We start from the raw sequence: 19,502 nt of genomic DNA, 5'->3' as shown, positions 1-19,502 counted from the left end.
CGTCCGTTCGGTACTAGATCGTGGGACTGATTGCGGGATTGTTCGCGGGGCAGATCGAGGGACGTGAGGACGTTCCACTACATCAACCGCGTTCTCTAACGCTTCTGCTGTACGGTCTACGAGGGTACGTAGATCACTCATCCCCTCTCGTAGATGGACATCACCATGATAGGTCTTCGTGCGCGTAGGAAATTTTTTGTTTCCCATGCGACGTTCCCCAACAGGAACGTATTAAAATTCAGGGTGACTGTCGCGTGAGCCATGATCTACAACAGAAATATATTCAAAGTGGACTTAGACTATGTTCAAGATAATTAGAGTTTAACTTAATCAAATTATTTGCTAAACTCCCACTCCAAAAGTACATCTCTCTAGTCATTTGAGTGGTTCATGATCCACTTACACTAGCTTAAGTCCGATCATCACGTGAGTTGAGTATAGTTTCAGTGGTAAGCATCCCTATGCTAATCATATCATCTATATGATTCATGATCGACCTTTCGGTCTCATATGTTCCGAGGCCATGTCTGCACATGCTAGGCTCGTCAAGCTTAACCCGAGTGTTCCGCGTGCGCAACTGTTTTGCACCCGTTGTATGTGAACGTTGAGTCTATCACACCCGATCATCACGTGGTGTCTCGAAACGACGAACTGTAGCAACGGTGCACAGTCGGGGAGAACACAATTTCGTCTTGAAATTTTAGTGAGAGATCACCTCATAATGCTACCGTCGTTCTAAGAAAAATAAGGTGCATAAAAGGATTAACATCACATGCAATTCATAAGTGACATGATATGGCCATCATCACGTGCTCCTTGATCTCCATCCATCACCAAAGCACCGACACGATCTTCTTGTCACCGGCGCCACACCATGATCTCCATCAACGTGTCGCCATCGGGGTTGTCGTGCTACTCATGCTATTACTACTAAAGCTACATCCTAGCAAAATAGTAAACGCATCTGCAAGCACAAACATTAGTATAAAGACAACCCTATGGCTCCTGCCGGTTGCCGTACCATCGACGTGCAAGTCGATATTATCTATTACAACATGATCATCTCATACATCCAATATATCACATCACATCGTTGGCCATATCACATCACAAGCATACCCTGCAAAAACAAGTTAGACGTCCTCTAATTTTGTTGTTGCATGTTTTTACGTGGTGACCATGGGTATCTAGTAGGATCGCATCTTACTTACGCAAACACCACAACGGAGATATATGAGTTGCTATTTAACCTCATCCAAGGACCTCCTCGGTCAAATCCGATTCAACTAAAGTTGGAGAAACTGACACCCGCTAGTCATCTTTGAGCAACGGAGTTACTCGTAGCGATGAAACCAGTCTCTCGTAAGCGTACGAGTAATGTCGGTCCGAGCCGCTTCGATCCAACAATACCGCGGAATCAAGAAAAGACTAAGGAGGGCAGCAAAACGCACATCACCGCCCACAAAAACTTTTGTGTTCTACTCGAGAAGACATCTACGCATGAACCTAGCTCATGATGCCACTGTTGGGGAACGTCGCATGGGAAACAAAAATTTTCCTACGCGCACGAAGACCTATCATGGTGATGTCCATCTACGAGAGGGGATGTGTGATCTACGTACCCTTGTAGACCGTACAGCAGAAGCGTTAGTGAACGCGGTTGATGTAGTGAAATGTCCTCACGTCCCTCGATCCGCCCCGCGAACCGTCCCGCGATGAGTCCCACGATCTAGTGCCGAACGGACGACACCTCCGCGTTCAGCACACGTACAGCTCGACGATGATCTCGGCCTTCTTGATCCAGCAAGAGAGACGGAGAGGTAGAAGAGTTCTCCGGCAGCGTGACGGCGCTCCGGAGGTTGGTGATGATCTTGTCTCAGCAGGGCTCCGTCCGAGCTCCGCAGAAACGCGATCTAGAGGAAAAACCGTGGAGGTATGTGGTCGGGCTGCCGTGGAAAAGTCGTCTCAAATCAGCCCTAAAACCTCCGTATATTTAGGGGGAAGTGGGGGAGCCTTGCCTTGGGGTCCAAGGACCCCTAAGGGTTTCGGCCGAGCCAAGGGGGGAAGGTCTCCCCTTCCAAACCGAATCCAACTTGGTTTGGAAGGTGGAGTCCTTCTTCCCTTTCCCACCTCCTCCTTTTTTTCCCTTTTCTCTTTGATTTTCTTCCTATGGCGCATAGGGCTCTTTTTGGCTGTCCCACCAGCCCACTAAGGGCTGGTGTGCCACCCCCAAGGCCTATGGGCTTCCCCGGGGTGGGTTGCCCCCCCCGGTGAACTCCCGGAACCCATTCGTCATTCCCGGTACATTCCCGGTAACTCCGAAAACCTTCCGGTAATCAAATGAGGTCATCCTATATATCAATCTTCGTTTCCGGACCATTCCGGAAACCCTCGTGACGTCCGTGATCTCATCCGGGACTCCGAACAACATTCGGTAACCAACCATATAACTCAAATACGCATAAAAGAACGTCGAACCTTAAGTGTGCAGACCCTGCGGGTTCGAGAACTATGTAGACATGACCCGAGAGACTCCTCGGTCAATATCCAATAGCGGGACCTGGATGCCCATATTAGATCCTACATATTCTACGAAGATCTTATCGTTTGAACCTCAGTGCCAAGGATTCATATAATCTCGTATGTCATTCCCTTTGTCCTTCGGTATGTTACTTGCCCGAGATTCGATCGTCAGTATCCGCATACCTATTTCAATCTCGTTTACCGGCAAGTCTCTTTACTCATTCCGTAATACAAGATCCCGCAACTTACACTAAGTCACATTGCTTGCAAGGTTTGTGTGTGATGTTGTATTACCGAGTGGGCCCCGAGATACCTCTCCGTCACACGGAGTGACAAATCCCAGTCTCGATCCATACTAACTCAACGAACACCTTCGGAGATACCTGTAGAGCATCTTTATAGTCACCCAGTTACGTTGCGACGTTTGATACACACAAAGTATTCCTCCGGTGTTAGTGAGTTATATGATCTCATGGTCATAGGAACAAATACTTGACACGCAGAAAACAGTAGCAACAAAATGACACGATCAACATGCTACGTCTATTAGTTTGGGTCTAGTCCATCACGTGATTCTCCTAATGACGTGATCCAGTTATCAAGCAACAACACCTTGTTCATAATCAGAAGACACTGACTATCTTTGATCAACTGGCTAGCCAACTAGAGGCTTGCTAGGGACAGTGTTTTGTCTATGTATCCACACATGTAAATGAGTCTTCATTCAATACAATTATAGCATGGATAATAAACGATTATCTTGATACAGGAATTATAATAATAACTATATTTATCATTGCCTCTAGGGCATAATTCCAACAGGGGACTCCACCATCCCCTGCTCCGCGCCCCTCCTCCGACGCCACGTGTCGCTTGTCCCCCGCGCGGGACTCCGCGTCCGCTTCACGCCAACCGCCCGTGCGGTCTGCGCCGATCCCCCTGGTGTACAGCCGGCGGCCCGCACCGGTTTCCGCGCCGCTGGGTTCCGTGTCCTCTGCGCCACGCGGGCCAGATCGACGCGCTGCCGGGTCTGATGTCGTTGCTGACTCCGAGGCTGATCTGGTCGCCTCGCCTGGATCTTCTACGGCATCACCTGGATCCCTTGCGGCTTCACCCGCCTCCGCGTCAGCTGACCCTGCCACAACAGATCTGGCGCCCCAACAGTAGTTGCCAGCGGCTGGATCCTCGGCTGCGTCGCACTCTGCAGCACCCCGTACACGCCTCCAAGATGGTACTATCCCACGGACGAACTACAAAACTAGGTATGGCCTAGTTGCCTCTGTTTTACCCGATGAACCCCGCAACGTTGATGCAGCATTGGCTGATCCAAAGTGGCGCATGGCTATGGAAGAGGAGTTTCATGCTCTTCAGAAAAATCACACGTGGCATCTTGTTCCTCCTAGACAAGGTAAAAATATAATTGATTGCAAATGGGTGTACCGCATCAAACGCCGATCTGATGGTACCATTGATCGCTATAAAGCCAGACTTGTTGCCAAGGGATTCAAACAAAGGTATGGACTGGATTATGAGGACACATTTAGTCCTGTTGTTAAAGCTGCCACCATTCGCCTTGTTCTATCAGTTGCTGTGTCCAGAGGATGGAGTCTTAGACAGCTAGATGTGCAGAATGCGTTTCTTCATGGTGTTCTGGAAGAGGAAGTTTATATGAAGCAACCTCCTGAGTTTGAAGACAAACATAAACCATCTCATATCTGCAGGCTTGATAAATCTCTATATGGACTTAAACAAGCACCACGAGCATGGTATTCTCGTTTGAGTTCTAAGTTGTACACCCTTGGCTTTATTCCCTCCAAGTCTGATACATCCTTGTTCATCTACAATAAGTCACAGATAGCCATCTTTGTCCTTATTTATGTGGATGATATTATTGTCACTAGCTCCTCCAATGATGCTATTACTGCTCTTCTAAAAGATTTAAATTCAGAGTTTGCTCTAAAGGATCTTGGAGATCTTCACTACTTTCTTGGTATTGAGGTCAATAGAAATAAAGAAGGGGGCCTTCATCTCTCTCAGGTCAAATATGCATCTAATCTCTTGAGCAAGGCAGGGTTACAAGGGTGCAAACCATCACCAACACCTCTTTCTAGCTCAGAAAAATTATCCCTTGCAGAAGGGGTTCCTTTGAATTCAGAGGATGGCACAAAGTATAGAAGTCTGGTAGGTGCACTTCAGTACTTGACACTCACCAGACCTGATATTTCCTTTGCAGTCAATAAGGTTTGCCAGTTTCTTCATGCACCTACTTCAGCTCACTGGACTGCTGCTAAGCGCATCTTGAGATATGTTAAGCACACCTTGGATGTTGGACTCACCTTCAGTAAATATCCTTCCACACTTGTCAGTGCCTTTTCTGACTCTGACTGGGCAGGTTGTCTGATGATAGAAGATCTACAGGTGGGTTTGCAGTTTTCTTTGGACCCAATCTCATATCATGGTGTGCCAAGAAACAGGCAACTGTCTCTAGATCCAGTACTGAGGCAGAATACAAGGCATTGGCAAATGCAACAACTGAAGTTATATGGGTAAAAGCAATGCTCAAGGAGCTTGGGATACGTCGTATACAAACTCCATGTCTTTGGTGTGATAATCTTGGTGCTACATATCTCTCTGCAAATCCTGTCTTTCATGCAAGGACCAAGCATATTGAAATTGATTATCACTTTGTTCGAGAAAGGGTTGCAAGCAAGGAATTGGAAATACGGTTTGTTCCTTCAAGAGATCAAGTAGCCGACGGTTTCACAAAGGCCCTGGCTACGAGACCATTTGAGGAATTCAAGCGTAATCTAAACTTGAGAAGCTTAGATTAAGAAAGGGTGTTAGACATGAGATATTATAGGGATATTGTATAGTTATAACTCCCTTTGTATTTAACTTTCTATCTCTCTCTCTCTCATGTATATCTCTAGTTGGTTGTGATCCAACTGGTTATACCCCTATATAAAGCTTCGACTCTCCTATTGGAGAGACACGCCGCAACATATCTTCCTATACAGTCCATATTTTATTTATTTATTAGTTAGTATATACTCTCTCTGTAAAGAAATATAAGAGCATTTAGACCTAAACGCTCTTATATTTCTTTAATAGATATGCAACTATACATGTTCTCTCCTAGCATCTAGACATGTAATTAATGGTCAGATAAATAATAGTTACACGATGGGTAGATAATATTTCGAGCTTCTCAACATTACCGAGGAAAGTGGAAGATCCTTTTTTGCTTGGAATTTTTGGAGTAGCGGCTGAGGAACTTCTTTTGTTGCATATATAAATCTGCTATATGTGAACAATGGTAGATAATATCCGTGTATATGTTCTATCCCTTGCAAATAATATCCATCTACGGTCCAATGAGGAACAAAATCCGACCAAATATAAGTGAAATCAGTTTGATGCATGCGGGCTCTCTGATCAATACAAAATCTTACATGTCTAGCTAAGATTACTATATGGATCAACCCACACGACTACATGGATCTCTTACATATTACTACATGAATCAACTCACCAGATTACTACATGGATCAACTCACCAGATTACTACATGGATCTACCCGTCTTTAGTAGGCAAAGATTAAAGCCCTGTTCGGAGCCCCTCCGCTCCACGCGACTCCGCTCCGAGAGCAGCAAGAGCTGCAGTTAAAAAGAGCGGAGCGGGGAAATTAGTACTCCGTGGATCCTGGGATTTCTGGAGTTGGTGGGTTCCCGAACAGCCCTTAAGTACTTGGATCACGCAAAATAATAAAGTACCTTGACGTCGTGAGACCATGGCATCAAGCTGCAGAGGTAGCTGTGGTGTCTTACATGTTGTTGTTCAGTAGGGCAATGCATGACGAGGCTGGCGTGTCCGTGCAAGGAGTGTTGTGCATCAAGGCCAACAAGTCTGTGCGATGACGAACGCGCATCGTTGGCTACCCGAAAAATATTGGGGCAGAAGCAGCTGCCAAGCCAATCTAGCGGCGTCGAGTTGCTGCCCTAGGGACCATGAGGCTGATAGAGGGTAGGCCGGTGTGATCTACACGTGTTGCCACCAACGGAGGGCGAGGCGGATGGGGACGCCAACGCGACATGATGGCTACCCATTGATAGAGCCGCGTGATTGCACGATCTGCCACAACGATCATGCTCGCCGACCACGTCACCACACATTGGAGGCAGCAAAGATGCTCGTGTGGTCGTTGACTCAAAGTCGCCTGTGTGCCATGGTCGATGAGCCCATCACCAACGCCGGAGCATCACACAAGTGATTGGAGGGACGCGAGAGAGAGGGCTCGGTCATGGTGATCGCGGGAGATGGGTCGCCTATGTAGTTTGGGAGGGATGGAGAAGGTGGGCGAGGATGTGCGGTTGCGGTTTCCCTTTTCTGCAGGATCGCTCGCAAGGGTGATGACTATCGGTTGGTTTTTCCTTTTTATTTGCCGTTGGTTTAGTGGATTGGATTGTGCGAGCGAATGGTATCGGTTTTGAGGGGAGGGGGGGGGGGGGGAACAGGCCCGAGAGGAAGCAAAAGGTATCGAGAGAACAGAAGGTGAACCATGACGACGACGTTCGATCCTCATTTAATAGTAGAGATATTTGTCGCTGATTTAGTGGATTGGATTGTGCGAGCGAATGATATCGATTTTGAGGGAAAAATAGATATGAGATGGAACAAAAGGTATCGAAAGAAAAGGAGGTTAAACCATCACAACAACGAGGTTCGATCCTCTTTTTAATACGTGAGATAAACTGAGCATGACGCAGATCGACAAACACAACATGGCTCATGTTACAACCGCCGAGCGCAGCAATGCAAAGGAGCGGGCAGATGAGACGGTTGTCATGCGCGCGTATGAAATGGCTCGCGAGGCGCCAGGTCCATATATAGTGGCCAGCGTGTAAAAAACCAGCCGACACGGCGATACACCGCGTTCGTGTGCCCCACCCACCACCCCACCCCACCCCACCCCACCCCACCGGCGGAAGTTCCACGCGCTTGCCGGCCGAATTGATTCCAAGTCCAACTCGAGCTGTTCCCCATCGCCATTTCCCCTCCCCCTTCCCCGAACCCCAAATCCCCACGCGAATCCGCCATGGCCTCCTCGCCGGGCCTCGCCGCCCTGCTGCTCCTCGCGCTCTTCGCCGGGCCGGCCGCATCCCGCTTCGCCCCGGCGGACAACCACCTCATCGCCTGCGGCGCGACGGGCCCGGTCCTCCTCCCAGACGGCCGCCGATTCGTCCCGGACAACGGCTGCGCCTCCATGACCCTCCGCTCCGCGGCCCCCGCCCTCCCGTCCGCCGCCCCCGACGCGCCCGCGCCGCCCTCCCCACTCCACGCCGCCGCGCGCGTCTTCTCCTGCCACGCCTCCTACGACCTCGCCGTCCGCCGCCGCGGGCACCACGTCCTCCGCCTCCACTTCTACCCCTTCTCCCCCGCCCTCGCCTCCGCGCGCTTCCACGTCGGCGCGGGGGGCTTCCTCCTCCTCCACAACTTCACCGCCTCGTCCCCCGTCGTCAAGGACTTCCTGCTCCCCGTGGACGCCGACGTCCTCGTCCTCACCTTCGTCCCCGAGGCCGGATCCGCCGCCTTCGTCAACGCCATCGAGCTCTTCTCGGCGCCCGAGGAGCTCGTCGGCGACATCGGCACCCTCGTCGCCGCTGACGGCGTCAACCGCACCGACGGGCTCTCCTCGCAGGTCTTTGAGACGCTCTACCGGGTCAACGTCGCCGGCCGCAAGGTCACCCCGTTCAACGATTCTCTGTGGCGGACGTGGGTCAACGACGAGGGCTTCCTCGTCGACAAGGAATCATCCAGTAGCAAGGCATGGTCATTCGGTGGCCGGATTGCTTACCCCAAGGACAGCAGGTTGATGACCCGGGAGGTGGCTCCGGACAACGTCTACAACTCGGCGAGATCGGTGAGGTCCGACGGCAATCTGACATGGGATTTCCCTGTGCCTGCTGGAAACCGGTACCTTGTGCGCATGCACTTCTGTGACATTGTGAGCAAGGCACTGTATCAGCTCTACTTCAGTATCTATGTCAATGATCATCTCGCAGTGAAGGATTTTGACATTTCCAGCACCACTGGATACTTGGCCTATCCGTATTACATCGACTATGTTGTGGACGTTGAGGATGAAGGGATGCTGAAACTGGCCATTGGTGGCTCGAAGATGAGCCGACCTGGAGAAGCGAGCGGTTTCCTGAATGGGCTCGAGATAATGAGGATGAACAAAACTGGTGGTGGCATGGACGGGGATTTCCCGGGTGCTCTGGACATGGAGTACCTATTCAGCAAGGGGATTGGGGAATTTGCTCGGTCGCTGCTGTGTGGTTTAGTCTTTGCAGGGCTGTTTTTGGTTTTGGTCATGCTGGTGATGAGGTTGAGGACCGAGCTGAAAAATAATGGCACGCTTTGGTTCAGTCAGTCAATGGATTCTGGTGACGGAAAGTTGGCTAAAGCATATCAGCTTGTGCCCACCAAGACAGACTATTGAGCAGCATGAGATTTGAGAAACTTCAAGTTCTGTCTCTTATCTGTATCTGATGACCTGATCTTGTGTTTCGGCTGTAAGTATTGTAGTTTACTAGTTCTACATTTCTACGCCTTTCATGGTTGAAGTTTCAATTGTTTGAACTTGGCCAGTGCAGAACACAACTATTGTGTGTACTTAAGAATTTAAGATGTGTTTGTATTGCTACTACTTCGCCTACCTCTATCCAGTAATTGAAATATGATCGAATACATGTCTGTGATGTCTCTATTTTTTTTTATCATGGTAGTATGGTACTACAATTGCATTATGCATTCAGGAGAATCCTTCGTGTGAAATGATTAGTTATATTGTAGACATTACTGGAAGCAAAATATTCCTTACAACTGAAGAATTATTTAGTTGTTGTGAGGGGAAATCTGTTAGTTCAAACTAGTTCAGAAGTAGTTGCAATGTTCCTTGTAGTCATCTTATCAGTAAGCACATCTGTAGTCTGGACTATTTGCATAAGCATGTCCCACAAAATTAGCTAGCCGAATACTTGAATTTTTGTTTGACCATGTAGTGGATTTAGTCTCAGTCCCTACCAGATTATGATGCCTTGGGAATTTCACTCTCATACTTTGCCTATTGTTTTTGTGTTTTGTGTTTGTGCAGTGTAATGTTTTTATCTACCCAGCAGTAAATGAAGCACTAATATGTACTCCCTCCATCCCAAAATAAGTGTCTCAACTTTATACTAGCTCTAGTACAAAATTGTACTAAGCTCGAGACACTTATTTTGGGACGGAGCTCGAGACACTTATTTGTACTAAGCTCGAGACAATTATTAGTGCTTCATTTACTAAGCCCGAGACACTTATTAGTAAATGAAGCACCAAGTGAAGCAGAGGAATACCTATGTTATCCATTTTTTTGTTCAGTCTGATGCATTTTTTGCATCCGTACAGTTTTGTTCATCAGACTAATAAAATGAGAATCTTGAATGCATTAGCACTAGTAGATCTTAGATTTTAGAAAAAACTAGTAGATGTCAGGTCAACGGTATTAGTAGAATTTAACGATCCCTTCACTTTGGAGAGCACTTCTTTAAAGTTTCATTGAAATCTTCAGTAGTTCTTTTTGCTCTAGTGTTGTGGTAGCTTTTATTAGTTATTATAAGACTTTTTTTGCAAAACTGTGCAGGGTATATAGTTACTTGTCTTACTCTGCTTCTTTCCATATGCATTATATCATTATATGTGCCTTCTCAAACTCTTGAGATCAGTTTAATCGATAGTGATTGAGTAGCTTCAGCTCTAAATCTTGATGCTACCTCTTGTTTCTCATTCTCTTGTATTAGGAGTTTGCATTGTTGACACTTTGCACACACCGATGGTTTAATTTGAATTTAGTTGCTTTATTGGAAAGGAACTACAAGAATTATTCTTGTGAAATAATTTGTTCAACTGAAATTGCTGGAATTGCTAAGTCAAAACATATCTTAAGATTGCTGCCTGATTTAGTTCCACAAGGAGCAATCTTTTTGTTTAAACTAATAATTAACAAATAGGTGTAACGTTTCTTGTAGTCCCACCGATATTTCGAAAGAAAATCATATTGCTATCTCGTTACTTCATCAGTAAGCACATTCTGTAGTCTGGACTAGCTTCGTAGTCACGTGCCATAAATTTAGTTAGTTGAATTACATTTGACTGCATGGTAGATTTAGTCTCACTGTCCTACTCTTCCTATTATTTTCAGTGTATTTGTGTTTGTGTTTGTTTAGTGTAGTATTTTTATCTGTCTAGCACTAACAAAGTACTACTACTACAACAACAAAGCCTTTAGTCCCAAACAAGTTGGGGTAGGCTAGAGCTGAAACCCATAAGAGCTCGAAATGAACTCATGGTTCTCGCACATGGATAGCTAACTTCCATGCATCCCTGTCCATGGCTAGTTCTTTGGTGATATTCCAGTCAAGTTTTGCTACCCCGACCTCTCTTGACATTATCAGCATGTTTTAGGCGTCTGCTGCACTGGAGAGACCTGCCCTGAATATGCCCAAATCATCAGATGATGTTGGACAAGCTTCTCTTCAACCGGTGATATCCCAACACTATCCTGTATATCATCATTCCGGACCTGATCTTTACTTGTGTGGCCACACATCCATCTCAACATCCGCGTCTCTGTTACACCTAACTGTTGAACATGTTGCCTTTTAGTCGGCCAAAACTCAGCGCCGTACAACATTGCGGGTTGAATTGACATCCTACAGAACCTGCTTTTTAGCTTTTGTGGCGCTTTCTTATCACAGATAGCGCAAGCAGCTTGGCGTCACTTCATCAATACTAGTGTGAAATAAAACTGTAAAAGTAGCGGATTACTTATCCTAGTTTTATTCTCTAATGCATTTCTGTGTTACAGTTCCGTTCATCAGACTAATCAAATGAGATGTATTAGCACCAGTAGATCTTTAATTAAAAAAACCTCGATTAATTTCAGAGAAATGACATTACTATAATTTTGTGATTCCATCCTTTTGAATAGTGCTCCATTAAAGTTTCATTGAAATCTTCAGTAGTTCCGTTTTGCTATACGGCTGTGGTTGGCTTTTATCATGATACTTCTTCCATGAAACTGTACAGGGTATATGGATATTTGTTTTCTGCTTCTTTTGCTGAGTATATCTATTCCTTCTCGAATTTTTGAAATCATTCTGATCCATGGTGACTGAGAAGCTTTAAATATTGATGTTACCTCCTTTTCTGTTTGTCTTGCATTCAAACTTTAAATTGTTGATATTTTGCACACATCAATGGTATTATTTGAATGTTGTGAATCATCTAGCTCACACAAAATTTGTGGTGTGTTCCTTTTGGACATATCTGGTACTTGACCCTGGTGACTTTTCCAAACATCTCTGAAATTTATGTTGCACCCTCTCTATTGCCTAATCTGATGTCTTGGCCAGTTGACCTCATCTCAATCTAATACCATGCTTCCAGAGGAATACCCATCTTATACAGTATTTTTGGTCAGTGTGATGCATTTTTCCGTTCGTATAGTTTTGTTCACCAAACTAGTCAAATTAGAAGCTTGAATGTATTAGCACTAGTAGCAGATCTTATATTTTTTAAAGTAGTACTCCCTCCGTCCCAAAATTCTTGTCTTAGATTTGTCTAAAAATAGATGTATCTAAATACTAAAATGTGACTAGATACATTTATATCTAGACAAATCTAAGACAAGAATTTTGGGACGGAGGGAGTAGTAGAAAATTCTGATCCCCACTTTGGAGAGAGCTTTTCCAAAGTTCCATTGAAATCTTCAATAGCTCTGTTTTGCTCTACTGCTGTGGTAGCACTTACTATAAGACTTCCTTCGTGAAACTGTGCAGGGTCTGTGGTTAGTTGCCTTACTCTTTTAAGCAACACACGTGCCTTCTCAAACTCCTGAAGATCATTATAATCCATAGTGATCTTGATGTCACTTCTTGTTTCTGATTCTCGTGTAGTAAGAGCTTGAATTGTTGACATTCTCTACGCACCTATGGTATTATTAGAAACTTGTTGCTTTAAGAGGAACTTCTTGTGAATGGTCTTACATACTCAAAATTTGCGGTGTATTTCCTTTCCGACTTCTCCAAATATTTCTGAAATTCATGTTGAGCTCCCTGTATTGCCTGCTTCGATGGGTTGGCCAGTTGGCCTCATCTCAACCCAACTACTTTCCTCCGAAAATTAACAGATATGGAGAATCTCAGATTTATCCATTTATTTTGGGTCCACAATATAAATTCAATCAGGTCATCTAAACATAAATGGCCCATCACCACCAACTGGCCCAACCCATCACAAGAGCTCGATTAGTTTTTTTATTTAGAAAAAAACTACTAGTAGATGCCAGGGAAACAGTGTTAAATATAATTTTCTTATCTTGTCACTTTGAAGAGCGCTTCTTGAAAGTTCCATTGAAATCTTCGGTAGTTCTGTTTTGCTCTACTGTTGCCGTAGCTCTTACTTCTTTCCTGGAACTGTGCAGGGTACATGTTCCGTTGTCTTGCTCTGCTTCTTTTCTTAGGCATTATATGTGCCTTCCGAAAGTCCTGAAGAAGATCATTTTAATCCGTAGTGGTCGAGCAGCTGCAGCTCTAACTTGTTTCTGATTCTCTCGTAGTAAGAGTTTGAATTGTTCACATTTTTGCGTGCACATACGGTGTTATTAGAATCTTGTTGCTTTTAGAAAGGATCCTCCTCTGAATGACCATGCACACTCAAAATTTACGGTGTGTTCCCTTTCTGACTACTTGACCCTGCTGACTTCTCCAAACAATTCTGAAATTTTTGTTGATCTACCTGTATTGCCTGCTTTGATGGGCTGGCCAGTTGGCCTCATCTCAACCCAATAACATGTCTCCAGGAAAACTAACAGATATGAAGAACCTTAGTTTATCCATTTGTTTTGGGTCCAGAATATAAATGCAATCAGCCCATGTAAACATAAATGGCCCATCACCCCAACTGGCCCAACCCATCATTCCCCATTAGACACGCCTCTGTACCGCGTCGATCTTATATTTTTCAATGTTAGTGTTATGGTAAACACTGGGCATACATTTTGATTGTTACTCTGTGTATCTTAGTAGTTACAATGAGCTCATATATCATGAACTTTAAGAGGCTTCCAGATACTACCTGTACCTATCTGTAATAGTATTGATTTACTGCAGAAACATAAGTTACAGGCTCTATCTGATAATAAAATTAGCATGTTTTGCCATAGTTTTAAATTTCAGTTTGGCCACTAATTCCCATACCTTCAGAAGTAAAAAAACATTTAGGAAGAGTGCTTTTCGCGCCTTCTCAAATGGAAACCATTTAAGAGGAAGCCGGTCGTAGTCTTTCCGGGTTTTTTATGGTTTCATTAGTATCATTTGGCTGTAGCAATCTTGTAGGGTTGCAGTCATGTGAAGCCGCTTAGCTATTAAATAGTTGGTTGAAAGCTTTGTTTGACTTTGTTTTACGAGATACCATGCTTGCCCATGTCATCCCTGCTTATTTCAAAAGGAACGCAAAGCATAATTTACTTCCATGACCCATATGAATGAGTAGTTGTAGCAGTTAACAACCATTAGTTGACAAAGTGTGCTGATTACCGTCGAATGTCAAACTTTACTATCTGAGGATTGAATGAAAGCTGTAGAGTAACTAGCCCAATGTGCATTTACATTTCAAAGACATTAGGATCGAATAATCAAATGCATCACACCGTATGGCCTTTCTGTTAGCTGCTGGTGATCGGCTAGAGGCGGTATGGATATATGCGGTTGCTTCATTCACCCATCTGCTTTCTAAAGTGAAATTTATTTGGTGAAAAGTAATTCAACTTGAACCTAGCTTTCTTATAGTTCTTTTTTAGATAGCGAACCACTCATGCCAAGCGGTAACTTTCTTTCTTATATGTACTCCCGTATGATTGGTCTTTCTCAGCTCCAGTACCTCAACGATGCAATAAATCTTGCGAAAATGTTTAGTTCCTTTCTGTCTAGCTGTATAACGCGTTTGATTACCTTACTTTGGGGGCTGATGTTTTTTTTTTCTTTGTAATGGTTCACTGTTTAGAAAGGAATGCTGACACGGGTTCGATGTATGTGCGCTCTCCCTCCCAGGCCAAGGCCATACACATTCCCAGGATTATGATGCAAAGGTGCTTTGAGTAAAGAGACGGCATATGAATGACAACTTCTCCTAGAAAAGCATGACCTGGGTGGGGGCAAACTGTACCCCAATGTTCCACAAAAGGATTACCAGGATGTGTCATGTTAAAAGGTATGATGCTCGACACTTGCTCATGTGTGGTTGCTCTGTCCAATGTGTTGCTTAGCACTAGAAACGAGAGTGCCGGTGCTCGTGGTCTATTTCTCGTCGCTCCTTTTTTTTTAACCAAAAATATGACTCCAAGATTTGCAAAGTTGTTGCTCGTCATATATCATTGAATCCATTTGTGTTCATACGTAGGCGTGGTTGTTTGTTTTCAGCCATGCGTTTAACTTTTATCCTTGTGCATTTTTGGGGGTCCCGATTTTCCAAACAAGTCCCTATTGTCCGGGGGCATAAAACACCATGATCTTTTGGGGGCATAAAATAGCATGATCGTCGAACCATATTTTGTATGATTGTGTACGTTAGACGCTCGTTCACATAAAACGCCTTTTGTAAGATTTCTGCGAAGATTTGTTTGTTTTGTCGATAGAAGGAGGAGGAGGATACGCTTTGCGGGTATTCTTTTTTCTACTTGCAGCCAGGATTCCCGACCGTTGGTAAGAATGAAATACGCTTTCGAAAAGCTCTGGGCGATCCTCATTCACCAGCTGGCCACTGCCGAGGTGCCGAGATTCCGTGTCTAGCTAGTGGCTGCGTGTGCGTCCCATCCATTTGATGCCTCGGCGTTGCTGAGACGCTCAAGGTGAATATCTCCTTTGGCAATTTGCAACCATCCATGAGACGTTGAAGCCATCGGTGCTGTACATCATCTTGAAGACGTGCATGTAGCCAAGTAGCCATGTAAACAAAACCCAAGAACTCTCCCGCAGGCGCGCGCATGCAACAACAAACGATACCCTAACACTGCCATTGACCCATCCATTGTTTAGGACGTCCGTGTACCAGGACTATGTAGTAAGTATACAGTAGTAGTACCATATATGCAACCGGAGCGCCATGAATGATGAAGCTGTCGCCGCGCCGAGACAAGCGCATGCACGAGCGGAGCCGGAAGCTGGGCCTAGGTTAGAAGAATGTCCCGAATGCGTACGTCGTTACCGGTGTTGTTGCGTGCGTGGAGGCAGACACTTTCCCCCGGATCAAGGGCCTCTGGCCCCTCTTTGGCCAGGACAGGGGTTCTTGATCGTGGAAACCGTGTTTTGTCTTCCTCGATCGACAAGGAAGACAGAGCCTCGCTAGCTAGCTCCCCCGGTTGCGAGACACGCCTCCTGCCCCCATGGGGGTTCCTATGCTGCTTATAATTTGCAAAATTGTGATGTGATCGATGTGACATGATGATGAGCACGGCGCATAATGCCGAATTCGGAGCGGCTCTTGGGAGATCTCCCAGCTTCTTTTCTTTTCTTTTCCTTGCCAGGCCCCGGAATCCATACAAGATTGGTTTTGGTTTTGGTTTTGGTTTTGGTCCATTGATGGATGGATGGATGCTGATCCGGTGTCCAGTTGACACGGCATCGTCCTAGTAGTACATGCAACTTGTGTCGCCACGAAAGATCTGGCAGCCTGACCGGACTCAACTCCTAGTCTAATCCATCCATCTCTACCTCTGCTTCCTTCGTTTCGTAATGTAATTTTTCTTGACACTTCATGTGGTGTCAAAAAACAAAACATTTTATACAACAGAAATCGAAGAGGAGGGCTCTCTTTTATTATTAAAAAACATGTGCTTGTGGTGGTGTGCTACGGACGGGTGCCCGTGCGGCAACGTTGTCGATAGCTGGTTTTTGTCGCGGTTATCCCAACCACCCGACTAAACCCGTCCGTATATATAGCGTATAATAAGCTTTCGTCTTCGTCTCGTGGCAGCGTAAGTTTGTCTTTGACGGATCGATGCATGTCATTTTCCGTTGGATGTTTTGGTAGGAAATGACCAGCCACCCTTCGCACGCGGCTGCTACGTACCTGCTTGATTCCCTTAACCCAACAGTAGACCGCAGCCGATTAATTCATTAGTCTGACCTCTTTGCTAGACGTGCAGCTCAAAGTTCACAAATGCGTTTCAAAAAGAAAAAAATAAGTTCACAAATGCACCCTGTCAGCAGTTCAACTTGGTGTAACGACCCGTCATGGTTCCATCCCAAACTCATGGGTCGGTTCCATCCTTGTGTTGAGTTGATGATAAAAAATGCCATGGGTTGGTTTCGTCCCGGTGTTTAATTGGAGATATGAAATGAGAAGAATCTGACGCCACTCACCTCTTTCGATATAAATGATGAGATTACATCTCTGAACAAACAGAGTTTTTTGCACTTGACAAACCTATAATTTAAATTTTCAGCAACATTTTCTTTCTATTTTCAACACATGCAAATAAAAATATATGATTATGAGTACATATCAAATATTTACGAAAAATAATCACGAAAATGAAAAAAAAACCACGAAAACGAAAAAAAAACCACGAAAAAATAACCCCAAAAAATAACCACGAAAACTTTTGTTCGGGTGCGGGGTTGAGCGCGGTGAGAATTGCTTGGTTATTTTTTTATTTTTTTGCTTTCATGGACAAATAGCGAGTCGATTCCTTTTAATCGGTGGAATCACTTGGTGAAGCATCTGAAGGGAATATTCCCTGCATGCGGATGACCTACTTCCGATTCCTAACCCAACTAAACACGAGAACGGCTGCTAAGAGCAAGTACAATAGAGCTGAGTCAGCTGGCTATAAGGAATAAAGTAGTATATTTTTGCTTAGTTGGAGGAGAGAGAAGGTAAGCGGACTCTTAGTTAAGAGCCAGATCTAGCACGTGCTCCTAGGCATTTTGTGAGAATGAAAGGTGGGTCATATAATAAATAAGTAATACACTCTTTTAATCAACTATTGTACATGTTAGCTATAAGATGGGCTATAGGTGACATGTCATGAGCTTAAAGCCGGCAGCCGGCTCTACTATTATACTTGCTCTAAGGCCCGTCCGATTCGAAAACCAAACACACCCTAATGCTCGCTACAAGGTCATAAATGTTGCACCATGTTTTCTTTCCGGTCCACGTTATCAGCAGCCAAAAGCACGAAAAAACATATACTGTACGTACTATATTGCTGGGTAGGGGCAGGGTCAGGGGCAGTATGGTCATTTGCGCCGAACGGCGGCCTGCGCGGTGACGGCTGCGCGGTGCGACTATATCTGCGCCATGCCAGCCCGTGCCAAGCTTCCTCACTCTCCTCTCCTCACACACCGTCGGCACCCTGCACACCACACGCACCACTCGTCCGGCTAGCCAGCTCGTAGCTCATGGAGGTGAGCGGCTCGGTGCAGGACCTCGGCGACAGCTTCTCCTACGGCTGGCTCAACCACGACCAGGCGCCGCCCTCCTCGCACCGCCTCGCCGCCGACGCGCGCCAGTACTCCTTCGGGCGCTCCAGGCCCTCCTTCATCGACATGGAGGACCCCTCCGAGCTCTTCTCCATGCGGTGGACCACGGCGACGCCGGGCGACTTCGACTTCGCCCTCCCGGTGCCAGCAGGAGCAGGCGGCGCCGCGTCCCCCGCGCACCTGGTCAGCGCCAGCCACATCTTCCGCGCCGGCCGCCTCCTCCCCTGCGAGCCCGGAGGCTGCTCACAACAAGACGGCCATATCCCGGTGGCCCGTCGCGCCGCGGACGCCGTGCCGCGGTTGTCGCCCCCGTCGTCGCCCCTGTTCCACTCGGCGCAGAGCGCGACGAGCAAGCACGCCGGGCAGCGCCCGATGACGCGGCGGCGCGGCGGGTCGTCGCCGTGGAAGGTGCTGCTGAGGTACGTGCGGTTCCTGATGCCGCTGTACCGGAAGGCGAGGGCGCTGGCGCCGCCGAGGCGCGCGCACAGCAGGGTCGCGCCGGCGGGGAGCCCGTCGCGCGGCTCCACGTCGAGCGCCGTCGAGTGGTGCCACGGCAATGCCGACACGGCCGTCCACGACGCCATCCTCTACTGCAAGAAGTCCAGCGTAAGTGCACCTTCTCAAATCAAACCACCAAACCATGCACATCTCCTGATTAGTAACTAATAGCATCGACACGTTCTCCTAGTTAACACCTTTGATTAATCCGGTCTCGAGTTTCAGGGCAAAGATGCGCTGCCATGAAGGAGATCGATCGATCGGTCGCAGATCACCCAGCTCATGAGTTTCTTAATCCGCTCGAGTTCGTATCCGGTTTTTATTTTTGCGCATGTTCTGATCTTCAAATGTCTTTGGTGTGTGTGTGTGTGTGTGTATATATGACAGTATTACAGATGTATGCCTAATTAACCCGTGTATGGATACCGTGTCTCATGGATGGGCTCCATCCGTCTTTCTTATTTGCGTACGGACACCACTTCTTGAGTTAATTAGTTACGATGATTAAGCGAATATAGTTTGTCGGCTCGAGTTATGGGAGCTCTTTTGATCCCAGGATTTATATATGATCATCACGTTTGTATTGTACGGATTAATCTAATCTGTGGCTCGACTAAGGGAATGCAATTTGCGGGCTCGAATTATGTCCCTTGATGAACATACCGTGTTCTCATTAACATATTATTATCGAGGGATTGCGAAGCCCCTGCAGCAAAATCTTTCTATACTGTTTGACCTGGTGCTTGTGTTAGCGTGTTGCCTTTGGCACCTATTGTTAAGTGGAAATGGTTAACATATTTGTGTTGATTTGGTAAGGGGTCAGTCTAACAAAAATGGAGCTGAACAGATCAGGCAATCCGCACGCGTATGTATGACAGAATACATTACCCCATTCA

General features: G+C 46.1%; 2 protein-coding genes across 2 annotated transcripts; both read left to right on the top strand.

The window, feature by feature from the left end:
* The first annotated feature begins 7,466 nt into the window (after positions 1 to 7,466).
* LOC123449868 (probable receptor-like protein kinase At5g24010) lies at positions 7,467 to 9,274 on the top strand. The gene has a single exon (XM_045127221.1). The coding sequence runs from the start codon at positions 7,620 to 7,622 to the stop codon at positions 9,024 to 9,026; it is 1,407 nt and encodes a 468-aa protein (XP_044983156.1). The 5' UTR covers positions 7,467 to 7,619; the 3' UTR covers positions 9,027 to 9,274.
* Positions 9,275 to 17,593: 8,319 nt separating this feature from the next.
* Positions 17,594 to 19,194, top strand: LOC123449867. Its single transcript, XM_045127219.1, has 2 exons — positions 17,594 to 18,714; positions 18,832 to 19,194. The coding sequence occupies exons 1-2, from the start codon at positions 18,028 to 18,030 to the stop codon at positions 18,850 to 18,852; spliced, it is 708 nt and encodes a 235-aa protein (XP_044983154.1). The 5' UTR covers positions 17,594 to 18,027; the 3' UTR covers positions 18,853 to 19,194.
* Positions 19,195 to 19,502: the final 308 nt, after the last annotated feature.

Source organism: Hordeum vulgare, chromosome 4H (assembly GCF_904849725.1).
Source record: "Hordeum vulgare subsp. vulgare chromosome 4H, MorexV3_pseudomolecules_assembly, whole genome shotgun sequence".
Classification (NCBI taxonomy): domain Eukaryota; kingdom Viridiplantae; phylum Streptophyta; class Magnoliopsida; order Poales; family Poaceae; genus Hordeum; species Hordeum vulgare.
This window is presented reverse-complemented; position numbering and strand designations above follow the sequence as displayed.

Coding starts and splice junctions, on each gene's coding strand:
- LOC123449868 (XM_045127221.1), top strand. CDS start 7,620: ATGGCCTCCTCGCCGGGCCTCGCCGCCCTGCTGCTCCTCGCGCTCTTC.
- LOC123449867 (XM_045127219.1), top strand. CDS start 18,028: ATGGAGGTGAGCGGCTCGGTGCAGGACCTCGGCGACAGCTTCTCCTAC. Junction 18,715..18,831: donor TCTACTGCAAGAAGTCCAGC/GTAAGTGCACCT, acceptor CTCGAGTTTCAG/GGCAAAGATGCGCTGCCATG.